Raw genomic sequence first — 13,050 nt, 5'->3', positions numbered from 1 at the left:
TCCAAGCTCAGTGTTACTGGGGCACTGCCCCCCCCTCCCGATTTTTGATATCTAAGATTATTTGTCTCTCATCCTGTTCTCTTTCGCCATAGCATTATCACTCCCCATCTGCCTTCCTGCGTGCCTGTCTGCCTTAACCTGCTCGCCAGATCCTCAACCTCGCCTTGTCTGCCATATCACCTTTCCCTCTGCAATCTTCTGGACAACCTTCCCCATCTCCATCTCCCTTTCCCTGCAATAGAACCTCATTACGATCCAAAAACCTTAGAGTTTGTGTTCTGCTTCTGGGTCCTTAATCACTGGACGTAACAGACCAAAAGCAAAATGGACAAACCGCCATAAAATGTGGGCCTCTTGTGTGTCTTTTTTGGTGGCTGGTGCTGATAAAGAAAATCAGATGGGATGACACGTGGAGGTAAGTTAACTGTTCTTTTTGAAGCTTTAAATGTGTCTGGACATCAGAAGCCTGCATGGATTAGAAAGAGTGTGGTGTATAAAATAGGGCAACACTGCCCCCTGCTGTGCAATGCAGGACAAACATCAAACTTACCACTCAAAAGGTTTTATTAACTTTTTAATTATGTTGCTGTTAAGAGAAGCATTGTTAAGTTTGTTTTACAATTTCAGCAAATGAACAAACATGTATGATTTCACTGTCTACATCAAGACCATGCTCCAGATTGTCAAAGCAACCCCAGAAGCTGCAGTAAAGCTTGTTAATGTGGGGACAGCAGCATTATTGAGGGCCTTGTCATGAACATATGTGATAATGGAGATAGCTCCTGCGTAGGCCTCCTCACAGGCCGGCTGGATCTGGTCCTCTGGAAGCAAGTGGCTGAACTCACCTGGAGGATCATGTAAAAGCAAGTACATTATGTTTGGCTTATGCACGTATATAGGGTACACTAACTGAAGTCCAACTCACCTTTGTCTCTGAGCTCAAAGGTGTACGACAACGGGATGCCGATGAGACGAGCCCAGTCACGGCTTGAGCCTGAGTTCGGATCTGAAGATCAAAGAGGGACAGAGCAGAGGAAAAAGCAGTCGGAGGCGGAGTTGACCCATCAGGAAGACAACACTTTCTTCAATTTCCTCTCTCTTTGGTTCTTTTATCAAGTTAGCTGACAAAATTTTGGTTGGAATTATCCAGTTGATCTTTTTTTATCAAAACGCTACTGATATAACTTTGATGTACGTGTTTGTGTCTTCCCTTTTCATTGAAATTAGAGTCTAGTGTTTGAACAAAGCTTTGAAATGATAATCTTGTCTGAAGGGAGACAGAGGCAATTATAAGAGCAGACATATCAGAAGCACATAATACACACCCACATCAATGTACATAGAATACATGTCATCCTATTCATGAACAATTAAACAAACCCTGGGTTGGAGTTACAAACAGTGGCCTAGCCTCCTTGTCTCTAGCGAGACAGCCAAGGATAAAAACATCTGTTGGTTGGTAATAGCTATCCGGGTGTCGTGGACAGATAAGAACAGATCAGGTCAGTGTGTGCGTATGAGTCTTACAGAGGATCTGTGGAGATGTTCCTACAGTGTAGTCCATTCCATGTATCTTCTTCATCTCAGCTGCAGCTGTCTCACCCACTGAAACCTGCACAGTTCACAAAAACTTTACAACACAACAATTAATCAAACAATCACACGAGGTATTGAAAGGGATTATATTAACTTCATTTGTATAATAAAACATTTTTGCAGTGCATTATGGGCATGGAAGTCATACTGTACTGAAAACCTGATAAGACTTGGTTGGTCCCTGGTTGGAACCAATTTTCAAATTAGGGCAATATAATTCCTCCCTCAGTCAACAACTTTCACTATATGTTAAACATATATCAAAGAACCGGCCTCATAAACCATGAGGTGCCGATGTCTGTTCCTAAAAGTTGTGTAAATCTTTGATCTAAAGATGTACTGCTTAACTTACTGTTTTATAAATGCCCAGATGCACCCACACTCACCAGTTCATTGTAGTTGGGTGCAGAGATCTCGGGGTGCCCATATGGCAGGAGAATAAGTTGCCCAGCAGAATGGATGGTGAGGAAACAAAGAGTCTCATTGAGCATCTTACCTATATGCAAACAGAATGATGACAAATTAAACACAAGTCTTTATATTTCAATTGAAGTGAAATGCTCCATATACAATCCTTATACATATACAACAAATATAGTATATATAAAAACACAGTTGTAGTTTCTGAATAATGTTTAAAAATATAGTTTTATAGATATGTAGTTACCAACAAAGGCCATCACAGCTGCAGCCTCTGGCTCTGACCCTGCAGATATTCCACAGTATGTGTTTGAACAACTTTCAAATGACACACCAACAGCTGAGGACAGAAACGACACAAGACATCACACAGCACAACAAAAGAAAGTGTGAGTGTCGGGATTGTGTTAGATATATATTTGCCTAATGTAAAATCAATTAAAACTTATGAGTTTATAGAGAATGGCTTGTAAGAATCCACTGAATGTGTCAGAGGGCTTGAGCCATGTTATATGGACAAACAGAATAATAATAAGTTGTACTATATATGTTTCTAGTTTCAGAGAAATTAGTACATTTCATATCAGTATAACTCACTTGATTGACATGTTTGTGTTCCAACCATAATAATAAATACTGAAATCTGTAATCACAGCGGTAATAAACAGCAGATTGATATTGATCCCCGGATTTAGATTCCACATATTGTGTTATACAGGGCAGAAAATATGTCGCTGCATTGTACTGAATACAACTGCCAGACATTAAAATGAACATTTAGCTGCATCTGGAGTTTTGGCTGCAAAACTATGTTGGAATTTATGTGATTTAAACTTTCCTGCACGTCTGTTTGTAAGTTTAAAGCCCTTTTCTTTTTCATATAGTTGATTGAAGTTGTGCATGTCAGAAATGTTTTAACTCTACACATAGGAACTTGAAGTCACTATTATAGGGCTTCATCAGGGCTAAATAGTCTCATTGTCATTGTTGAAAGCATGTAACTCACTTCCCCAGTTGGCATTAAAATTTCTGTTGAGGTCAACACCGTAACAACTACTGCCTTCAGGAGGGGTCGAACGAGACTTTCTCCACAGACGGGTCTATGTTAGAACAACACACACAGTGAAGTCAATCAATTACAGTGCAGACACTGAATGAACTGAAATGTGATCCAGAATAATAAAAGCAGATAAGCACTCACACTGTTATTTTCCCAGGTGTATATATATCCATCCACATTGAGCACAGGAGTCACATAGATATCCAGGTTCTGCAGCATCTGCTCCAGCTTCTTGTTGGTTTTATAAGACTGCACAATCTGACCAAGGGAGGAATTTTAAACACTCAAATATCCTTGTTTCCTTTCTTTGGTTAATGTGTGCATCATTACATTTAAACCGAAGTCTACAAACCTCTTTGACAAACCACTGGCAGAAGGCAGGAGCGATCCACTCCCGAGCATGGATACCACAGTCCATCCATATAACCTTCTTCTCTCTGCCTTGCGGGTTTACCAGTCCCAACTCAAGACAACGCAACATGAAGTGTTGAGGGTGAATGAAGGATTTAAAAGTGAAATATACAACATTATTTAAATATTGTGGTACCTTGGTGAAATATAAGAATTAGATATCAGTCAAGTGTATTTGTAGCCTGTATGGCCTTGTTTGAGATACTGGCCTTCCAAACTGAAGGCAGAGGCCTCCCTAAAACACTGAATGGTCTTTCCAAACTGGTTTAGCATTTGCATGAATATTAATTAGACAAAATTTCATGTGTAGTTCAACATGTAGGATTACATAATGTGAAGAATTCAAAATGTAAATGTAAATTTAAATGACAACAACGTATAAAAAGAAAGCAGATAAAATGTGCTGAGTACCTTGAGCAGTGTGATATTCCTTTTTTCATAAGTTTGTCCATACATAGAAGAGGAGACCAGCTCCGGGTTCCCTCGCTCCACATCCTCCATCCACCTGGATATCTGCAGTGCAACAGAACCAGTGTTAGATTATATGTTAATGACATTATTTATATTTTCATCTAGCCAAGCCATCTACAGTCTAAAAAGGTGCAAATCAAAGAGCCAAAAAAAGGGTGTGAGACAACACGAAAACAGGATTATTAAATATCCTGCCTGCTGATCCAAGACTCTCCCCTTTGTATGTGCCAATAAAAGGATAAAACACACAGACAACTGCTAACTGTATCTAAACTATTATGTGTTTTATGTCTCTAAGTGACATAAAACCTATGTCGCTGTGAGCCTATCCCAGCTGTCATTGGGTGAGAGGTGGGGTACACCCTGGACTGATAGCAGTCAATCACAGGGCTGACACATACTTTAGAGGGGTGGAGTACTCGGAGGGAACACAGGCATTCAAGGGGAGAACATGCAGAAAGGCCCTCTTCATTAACTATATAGTAAATAGACGCTTACCTCATCCATAGGGTGATATTTGGTGTAGTCATAACTTGATTCCAAACCCTCCACTAAACTGTGAGTTGAAAAAAAAGTGATTTTCAATAGCTTTATTTGCATGATTATAAAAAAATGATTTCCAATAGGCGGTACCTTAGATAAAACTGAGAATAAATACACAAATATATTATTATCAAAACGTCAATTCAACATCCAAAACTATTTATCCCAATATTTCAGATAATCGAAACATTTGTGGAAAAAGTTAATGTAGATAATTTGGGTTGTTCTCAATTTTGCTTAATAAATGCCTGGATTTATGCTACAATTCCTAAGAGAATACAAAGTGAACTGTGCTCAGGTACAAGTGCTACGTTATAATCCTGACACATTTCTTAAAATTAACACATCTTAACTCACCTGTTTGAAGTCTGTAAAACAGTGCTCATCATGAGCAGGAACAATCCGAGTTTCCCAAATGTGAGTGTCTCCATTTGCTCGTTCTCACTTAAGCTTTTATTCTCTTCTTACCACTTAACTTCTTGATGTTTCGCTTCAGCACTCTGCTGTACTTGCACCTGCAGCACGAAATAACTTAGCCGAGTATTTTTCAGCCAGGTGACCTTGGATCTTAAATGATTCTGTTGTCACTGACAAAAGAGCAGAGAGGTTTCATATATAGCAGTTAAGAGGTTATTTATTAACATTTATGAGGAAGTCTCTAAAATTATATGACAGGTTATATCACAGTGTAGACCTATTGCTATAGTGTTTATTTTTTTCCCCAAACACACATTATGCTACTCCTCCTGCAGGCTTGCACACAGACATTTAACACAAACTATTACTAAGCAGACAGCACATGATGGTACAAATCCAGGTTTAAAATGCATGTTATGCAGTGAGTCTGTGTTTTGCAAATAGAAAGCTTTGCCTCTGCATTCTGCATCATTGTGAACACCATCAGGAGTTGCTGAATAAATGTGCCATTTATTCCTGGTTTGTCCTGTGTGTGCGTGTGTGTGTTGTTGTTGTTGTGCCCTGTTTGGACTCACGTGGATAATGTAATTGACAGACGCCTCTCATTCAGGCCAGGATAGGCACAGGGAGAGGGGGACGGACGTAAGTTAAAGAAATTGCCTGGATTTTTTTGGTCTTCAGCATTTGCTGGCATTTGAGTCAATTTCAGTGTGGGATTTCCTGAGGATTGTGTGGGAAAATTCTTGGAGATGGTGTGATTGTTTTGGGAATTTTGTCAGATACATTTTAATTGTTGAGAACTTTTGGAAAACGCCAATGGGTGCCAAGTTAGCCATCTGCTGCTGTCAGTACTATCTGAGGGAGGAGAAGAATGCTATTTTGCAGTAAGACGATCAAAAAGTTTAGCCTTTTTTCTTAATTGATTTGAATGTACTAGAATCAATACGTGATTAGTTAAACAAATTATGTCTCTTATTCTTCCTCCTTTTATCCAGTTTGCAAAACGCTAGAGCTGCCAAACAACCAGAGCTGATATCTAGTGACTCCAGCGACACAGAAGAGGAGAGCCTCTTTGGGCCACAGCCTTCAAGGAGGAGCCCGTGGAACAAGCAGCCGAGCCAGAGGAGCACCGTGGAGCCCTGGGCGACCACGAACAAACCCCCTGACTCTCCCGTCAGGCGAGGATTGGACAAGGAGTTACAGGCTTTTATCAACATGAGAGACCAGGCTGACCAGGCCACAGAGGTGAGAGGATGTGTGTTGTTGTATATGAGATTAACAGCACACACACACACAGATTAAAAATGTCACACCTTGTAACATCACAGGCATGTACAGATTTTTAACTCAACTAAATTAATTTGTAAATCAAAGTTTTCCTTGGTATGTGACACATACCAGGGAGAACAATTGAATTAAAGCTGGACACAGGATGTACTATTTTAAGTATGCAGCTGTTATTTAATTATTTAGATTCTCCTTGCGGTTGAATAGCTACTCAAGAAAATGTGGCGTTCATTGTACATTTTAGATTGGCACCAGGATATTTAACTACAGATAATCTTAGTCCTTGGCACATTGGCACTTTACACTACATGTACACTACATGTTTACAGAAATGTAAAGGTGGAGCTTCAAGAGTTACTGTTAAGTAACAAGTGTAGAAACCGATCCACATATATGTGCACATAAACTGGGGATGGGATGCTACAAATTCACCTAAATCTACGAATGTAACATTTTCTACGGTAAAGCAAAGAACTGAGTGTCCTTGTAGCCGTCTACAGTCAGTATGTGAGCATCTGTGATCCTAAAAACTAAAAAAGTTTTTGTGCAGAGCTGTATTTAGTCACATTTCAACAACATTAGTAGTGTTCTGGGAAACTAGCTAAGCAAAAAACGTTTACACTTGACCAAAGTTTTACTGTATTTCTATTTGGCCAGGAGCTTTTGGAAAGTCCACACACATACTTATTCCAGGAGGTATCACAGTAATTATGGTCCCCTTCCTTTACTGTTCCACTGCAGCTCTCTAATGTAATTACACAATAAGAGAAGAGGACATACACAGGAGCCTCTCAAAGAGGCCTTTGACTCACTTTGTATGTTAACATCATGGAACAAAGGTGACCCAGATTCAAAAATAAAACAATAAAATATCACATTAAGAAATAAATGTAGTGCTACCAGAATTGGGCAGGATAGTGAGCAAGAACACCCGCTGCTTAAAGTTCATTTAAAAATAACCTTCAAATTAGGTTTGTGAACATTTAACTTTTCAGTAAGAGAGGTCAGTGTTACTGATTGAGTTACCGCTGGTTTGTGAAAATGATCCACACACACACACACACACGAATGCACGCACACACATGCAAACTGCACACAGAAAGCAGAGATGCTCCATGCTACTTTATTTACTTACTTAATCAGTGACCCATGCAGTAGGCGATTTTAGGATTTGGCCTCCCACAACACAAATAGTATAATATTTCTTGACCATGAAAAAAGTGAAATTCAGTTGTTACCATTAGTTTATTGTAATATAAAAAGGGTTTCTCGTTCATGGACACTCACTATACACATTTTCTGTATTGCATTGCTGACTCATCAGCTACTCTCTCCTCTCTCACTTCATTTGTGCTCTCTCTCTCTCTGCATCTCTCTCCCTTCCTTTCTCTATGATATGCTGCTGTCTGTCTGTCTGTCTGCATCATATAAAACTCATATATCATATAAATGTGGGGTAAGATAAGTCGGGCAGGCTATTTTAACAAATGAATGTACAATATATTTACAAAACATAAATCAACAATTGTTGAGAAGGTACTACAGAGGCCAACCTCTTACCCTCCCCTATATCAAAAGATCATTTTGAGTTTTTCCACCTGGACCTGAACACTCTGAAATCTCTCCTCTCCTCTGATGAACCCTGAACTACAAAAAATACATTATCACTCAGTATTTCAAAAAAGTTGCAACATAAACAAGTCACCCAGTGGCTGTTGTCTTTATATTAGTCATCATTTGTTTGGAGCAGAAAGGTGTATCTAAAGTTTGTAAGACTGAAAGTTGAAAAGTTGATATTTCTATTTTAGGGACAAGCTTCAACACTCATTTCTAAATAATGTAATGAGTCTTTCTTTGCAGAGGAAACACACTGGGACTATCATTCAGAGGCTCTTTCCTCACGATGCCAGGATGCAGCTCAGTGAGACTCCACAGTGGAGCTGAGCGACTGCAGTCCCTGAGCAGAGAACATGTGACAGGCAGGCTTCATGTTGAGAATAGTAGGCTGCAGCACACAGTGGCCACATTGTGTTAATGAATTCCTTAATGGAGATGTAGGCCAACATCCTGGCTGGCCATTCAAAGAGAATATTCATTCCAATAATGTCGTGAGAGGCTGTTTTTAACATTAGGCCAAAAGAACAGAGAATGGAGCTGTTACATTCAACTTCAATTCAACACAGGGGAAACCTAGCCCAGTAAAAAAGTAGAGAATGCATGAGAACTCTGCTCTGTGTGATCATTTTCATTCAGTGAGAAAGTTTTTTTACGTGACTTCTTTTGGCCTGTTTGTCTGCTGTGAAAAAAGACTTTTGGTGTTTAAAGCTGCCCATTGAAGCCAGTTAACTCGTCACAGTAGGAAAAGCACAAGTGTTACTTATAACGCATACAATGGCTCTGTTCTATTCAAGTGGCCCAGTGAGCCACGGCAGTGTGACAGTGAGTCAGCACGCAAAATACCAGGACCCTGACATTTAAGCTGCTAAACTGAATTCAGACATACTTTTTTCTACTACTACTTTTTCATACTGTTTTCACGCTGTGTCATGTCAGAATATCTGCTTTATTGAGGGGTTTTTAATTTTGTCCTTTACTTGATAAAAACATTTTTTTATAAAGACCCTGACTAACTTGGACCTTTAATAGGTTTACCAATGAGAATAATAAAGGTATAACACTCCCACCCTAAAAGGTGAAATTAGCTCATTGGAGGGTCAGGGGTAGGTCAATACAGTTTCAGCCTTCCTTATTTAGGGGGTCTGAACAGGCAACGTAAGCCAAAACACCTTTATGGATGGATTGCAGGGGCTATAAGCGACAGATGAGATGAAATATATCGCATCAAATAAGTCTCAAAATGGTGAAAAATCATCAGAGGTAGCCGGCTTAATTGGTTGGAGTGATTATATTTGTGTTTTATGAGTATATTGTTTGTAACTCTCCATCATTACCCAAACCCAGCCAGCACTCCTATGTTTAGCGCAGATGGGCTCTCCAACTCGGGCTCTCCTCAGTTTCCATGGAGGCCCCACATGGGTTAGCACAGAACGGTTGATAAAGGGCCCTTGATGAGCTCCACGTAGGGCACCTTTCCACAGAATGTAACCCACTTGGGACCCACACAGCATGCATGAATTTCTTGCAGTTTAAATGCACACTTCTAGGCATTTCTCTGTATATGCCCATGTGGGCATCAACACAAACAAACTTCAACAAACCCTCTTTGAACCCATGCCCAGACAAAGAGGCAACCTAACCAGGCAAAGGCCATGTAAGTCCCACATGGATGTGTTAGCTAGGAATGAGCCTTGTCCCTCTCATTAACTTTCATGTTAAATATACTGTGTTTGCTTTTAGGAATGGGAGAAGCTGAATTATGACATACACACTTTACGCTATACCAGACGTGAAGTCAGATCTCGCTGGAAGAAAATCCTGCTGCAGCTTGGTAACACACTCTTATCCTCTTCACTTATTAATTTCTCATTTCGACTCCAATGTATTATATTCTGTTGTACCCTGTAGTCAGTAGGCCTGTGTGATCTTCTCTCATGCCTGCAGGTTATCAGTGTGAGGTAGATGCCTTGCTGTGTGTGAACAGACAAAGCAGCTTCAGTCGAGATCAGGAGCATCTGAATAAAGCGAGGGAACTGTTGGGACAGCTGCTGGACCACACCTCTCTGTTTCCTCCAAAGACTGGACAGCAGAACAGATACCTCTATGTTATGGTACACACACACACACACACACCCACACACACACCTTGTTATGTAGTTCATAGTTCCAGTCGACAAAGTCCTGGTTCTGTTCCCTGAACTCCCTATTGTGCCCATCAGTGATGAGGCCAATGCTGGCGGAGTCATCAGAGAACTTCTAGAGATGACAGTTGGTTGTGTGGTGGGAGAAGTCTGCAGTGTAGAGGGTGGAGAGGAAGGGAGCCAGAATGGTCGTCTGCAGACCACCATGTCAGACACACAGTCCTGCAACCTCACCAACTGTGGCCTGTTGGTCAGATAATCCAGGAGCCATGATGCGAGGTGATGGTTCTCTCCTGTGTGCTCCAGCTTGTCCCTCAGAAGCATTGGCTGTATGGTGTTAAAAGCACTAGATAAATCAAAAAACATGATTCTCACAGTGCTCCAAGTCCTTTCCAGGTGTGTGAGAGAGAGCAATATCTCTGCAGGAGGTAGATAACAACATCATCAGCCCCAATGCCTGGCTGTCATTAGATAAAGGTGCAGCGTCTCTGGATGGTTTGCGCTTGACCTCAGAGTAGACCGCATCCTACACGTGTGTGAGAGAGTGTCAGCTGAAAAACACATTTTCTGTTTTTCTTATCACAAAAAAGCACAATGAAACTTAAAATGATTCAACTTAAATGAGGGGATGTACTTTCACACCAGCTCTGAGCTCACCTGCTCTTTAATGATGACAGATGGCCTACCGACATCCACCACTGGACCATCAGTGTGTGAAAGACAGACGGGACCTTTACAAGGGAACTGAAACAAAGAGCCACAACAAAGACATATTAATCGGGTGCTGTGTGGAAGTAGAGAGAAGATGATCGCGTTCTTTTGTTCTCTCACATGAAGACGTGATGCCTGACCAAAGGAGGCAATCTGAGACTCTGAGTAAAAAATGAAAAGTTTTTCTGCACTTAATTATATGATTTGACTTTTGTCCTGAAAAAGTCCTAAAAACATTTTTATAAACATCTTAAATTTAAAACTGATGACCAAACAAACCACCATATTTTTTGTGTGTGTCAACTGACTATAAAGAGAACTTTATCTTAATTAATGAACTTCATTTATAACTAATCCATCTTCAAAACATGTTGTACTGCAGCCAGTCGGCAGGGGGCGAAGCTAACCCTTTTTAATCGCGTTAGCAGTTGCTAATTGCCATTAAAAACAGATTGTGCGGGTTACAGGTTAGCTTGCGCGGTGGTGCAGCGGTTACCAAACCAAACACACTCATTTTGGCTGTCTGCACCTGTCTGTGTTTGAACTGTAGGCACGTGCTTATAGTTGTTATTTTTTTGATTGAAGTGGGGACAGATGAAGTGGTCAATTGCACAGCATGAAGGAGGTGTGTTTATTTGGAATATGCAACATATATAAACATGTACTACAACCTTATTTATACAATCTATGACTAAAACACACACACACACACACACACACACACACACACACACACACACAGAGACTCTCAGTATCTGAAATACTTTATTTCTGGCGTGTCGGAAAGATTTTCAGGCTCTTTGCTGTAACTTAATAAAGAGAAGACAGGAGAGCTCTTTCCCACACTTAGAAAATGTCATAAAGCTGTTTCATATTAAAATCACAGCATGCTTTCCCTGATCTCCAGGTCATCCTTCTTGTCTTCTCTTTCCTGTGTTTTTTTTTTTTGTGTCTTTTGTCTTTTTCCTCTTGTTTCCTCCTTTCTATGCATGTGTCAACCCTCCCATCTCACCTGTTTCAATTCTTATCTTGCTTACAGTTTACCTTTATCTTTCTCTCAGGACCGCCTGGTGTCGCTGGACAGTGCTGAAGACTTTGTCCGACTGGCCAAAGAAAAATATCCCAAGAAAGTAGGCTGAGAGACAATGTGTGCAAACATGAAAATGCTCTGTACTACTATATTTGTTAAAAAACGATTTTCATTACTCCATTCATTTAAGTGTAGAGGCAAATTTATTACTGACAGAAATTCAGAAAATCTTTTCTGAAAAGTGAAACGTATTCCACTTTTACTTGTTTAGACCATTTCATTCATAATGCTGTGAAACAAACAGCACTAACGCTGCGATCAGTCTGTATTTCTGCGCACAGTTAGAGCATAAACTTTGTCTCCACAGGCTGTCATTTGTCCATATGCTGTGTAGTTCATATATTTTACTGATAAACACAGAGCTTTAGGGGCAATTGGGCTTTGTGACCAAAGTTTCATGGGATGCGAGGCCAGGGTTGCCAGGTCTGTGATTTTTCCAGATGAATTAGGCTACTTTTGTCACTTGTTAGCCATTGTGTGAATATTCATTGTTAATACTGCTATAAAAGTGGCTGTTAAAATGTTATGTTGTTTAAAATAAATTGACATGTTGATAACACATATCCAGTGTTTCAGAATGCTCTTAATTCTGTGTGGATGCATACTGTACGCGTTAATAAGCGTGGTGGGGGGTCGCTTCAGGACAGGTGTGTATGAGGCTGGGCGGGGAAAAATCCGAGTATACCCACTACAATAAACTAGACTACACCACTGGTAAAGAGTGCCCTCCTGGTGACTCTTATCCCCTCTCCCGCTGTTCGCCATAAACCGCCTTACTTTTGCATAGGATACAGGCACTGCCAGCACAAAAAAACATTTTCTTCTTCTTTCACCACTGTCAACAGCATTTCAATAACATCCAAAATGTAACACCTCTTGTCTTACCTGGGATCGTGATGTACATGAACCACAGCAGTATAAGAAGTGATGGGCTGCAGGTTTTCATTGTGTACATCTACAGGGAGTCAACAAAGTGACGGAAACACTTTACAGGAGCAATAGTGCTGCTGGCTTTGATCACTTCTGTCATCTACATACTGCATTTCCTGTCTCATCGCTCCCCCTGTAGCACAGTGGCCTCCTGTGGTCATACGATGATAATGTTCAGAGAGTGAGCAAAAGTAAAGAGATTATACCTGAGAAGTTGTAAGGTCATGACATGAGATTCTGCTACTACATCTGTACTGTAATAATAGCAACAAAAAACAAACAAACAAAAAACTACCTGTTTACACTGAACAAAGTTAGTGTACCCAGTTTGGTGTCACGTTTAAAGTCCCTACACC

The 13,050-nt window shown here is 40.4% G+C and overlaps 2 protein-coding genes across 2 annotated transcripts; one reads left to right on the top strand and one right to left on the bottom strand.

Annotated features, from left to right (window-relative positions):
* Positions 1–657: 657 nt before the first annotated feature.
* Positions 658–4,932, bottom strand: LOC138592658 (carboxypeptidase O-like). Its single transcript, XM_069663500.1, has 11 exons — positions 4,859–4,932; positions 4,457–4,514; positions 3,899–4,000; positions 3,429–3,539; positions 3,218–3,334; positions 3,023–3,116; positions 2,264–2,356; positions 1,983–2,092; positions 1,528–1,612; positions 926–1,006; positions 658–845 (listed from the first exon to the last, which is right to left on the bottom strand). The coding sequence occupies exons 1-11, from the start codon at positions 4,930–4,932 to the stop codon at positions 658–660; spliced, it is 1,113 nt and encodes a 370-aa protein (XP_069519601.1).
* An 802-nt stretch (positions 4,933–5,734) lies between these two features.
* LOC138592903 (melanoregulin-like) lies at positions 5,735–11,813 on the top strand. Its single transcript, XM_069663803.1, has 5 exons — positions 5,735–5,802; positions 5,914–6,163; positions 9,563–9,653; positions 9,767–9,933; positions 11,736–11,813. Exons 1-5 carry the CDS (start codon positions 5,735–5,737, stop codon positions 11,811–11,813), a joined length of 654 nt encoding a protein of 217 aa, XP_069519904.1.
* Positions 11,814–13,050: the final 1,237 nt, after the last annotated feature.

Source organism: Semicossyphus pulcher, unplaced genomic scaffold (assembly GCF_022749685.1).
Source record: "Semicossyphus pulcher isolate SPU_LCO1_2020_fin unplaced genomic scaffold, fSemPul1.0.p SCAF_15, whole genome shotgun sequence".
NCBI classification, from domain to species: domain Eukaryota; kingdom Metazoa; phylum Chordata; class Actinopteri; order Labriformes; family Labridae; genus Semicossyphus; species Semicossyphus pulcher.
Note: the sequence above shows the minus strand (reverse complement) of the source record. Positions and strands in the feature narration are given on the sequence as shown.

Coding starts and splice junctions, on each gene's coding strand:
- LOC138592658 (XM_069663500.1), bottom strand. CDS start 4,932: ATGGAGACACTCACATTTGGGAAACTCGGATTGTTCCTGCTCATGATG. Junction 3,335..3,428: donor GCCAGTGGTTTGTCAAAGAG/GTTTGTAGACTT, acceptor TCCCTTGGTCAG/ATTGTGCAGTCTTATAAAAC. Junction 1,007..1,527: donor AACATCTCCACAGATCCTCT/GTAAGACTCATA, acceptor TTTGATCTTCAG/ATCCGAACTCAGGCTCAAGC.
- LOC138592903 (XM_069663803.1), top strand. CDS start 5,735: ATGGGTGCCAAGTTAGCCATCTGCTGCTGTCAGTACTATCTGAGGGAG. Junction 5,803..5,913: donor GAGAAGAATGCTATTTTGCA/GTAAGACGATCA, acceptor CCTTTTATCCAG/TTTGCAAAACGCTAGAGCTG. Junction 9,934..11,735: donor ACAGATACCTCTATGTTATG/GTACACACACAC, acceptor TCTTTCTCTCAG/GACCGCCTGGTGTCGCTGGA.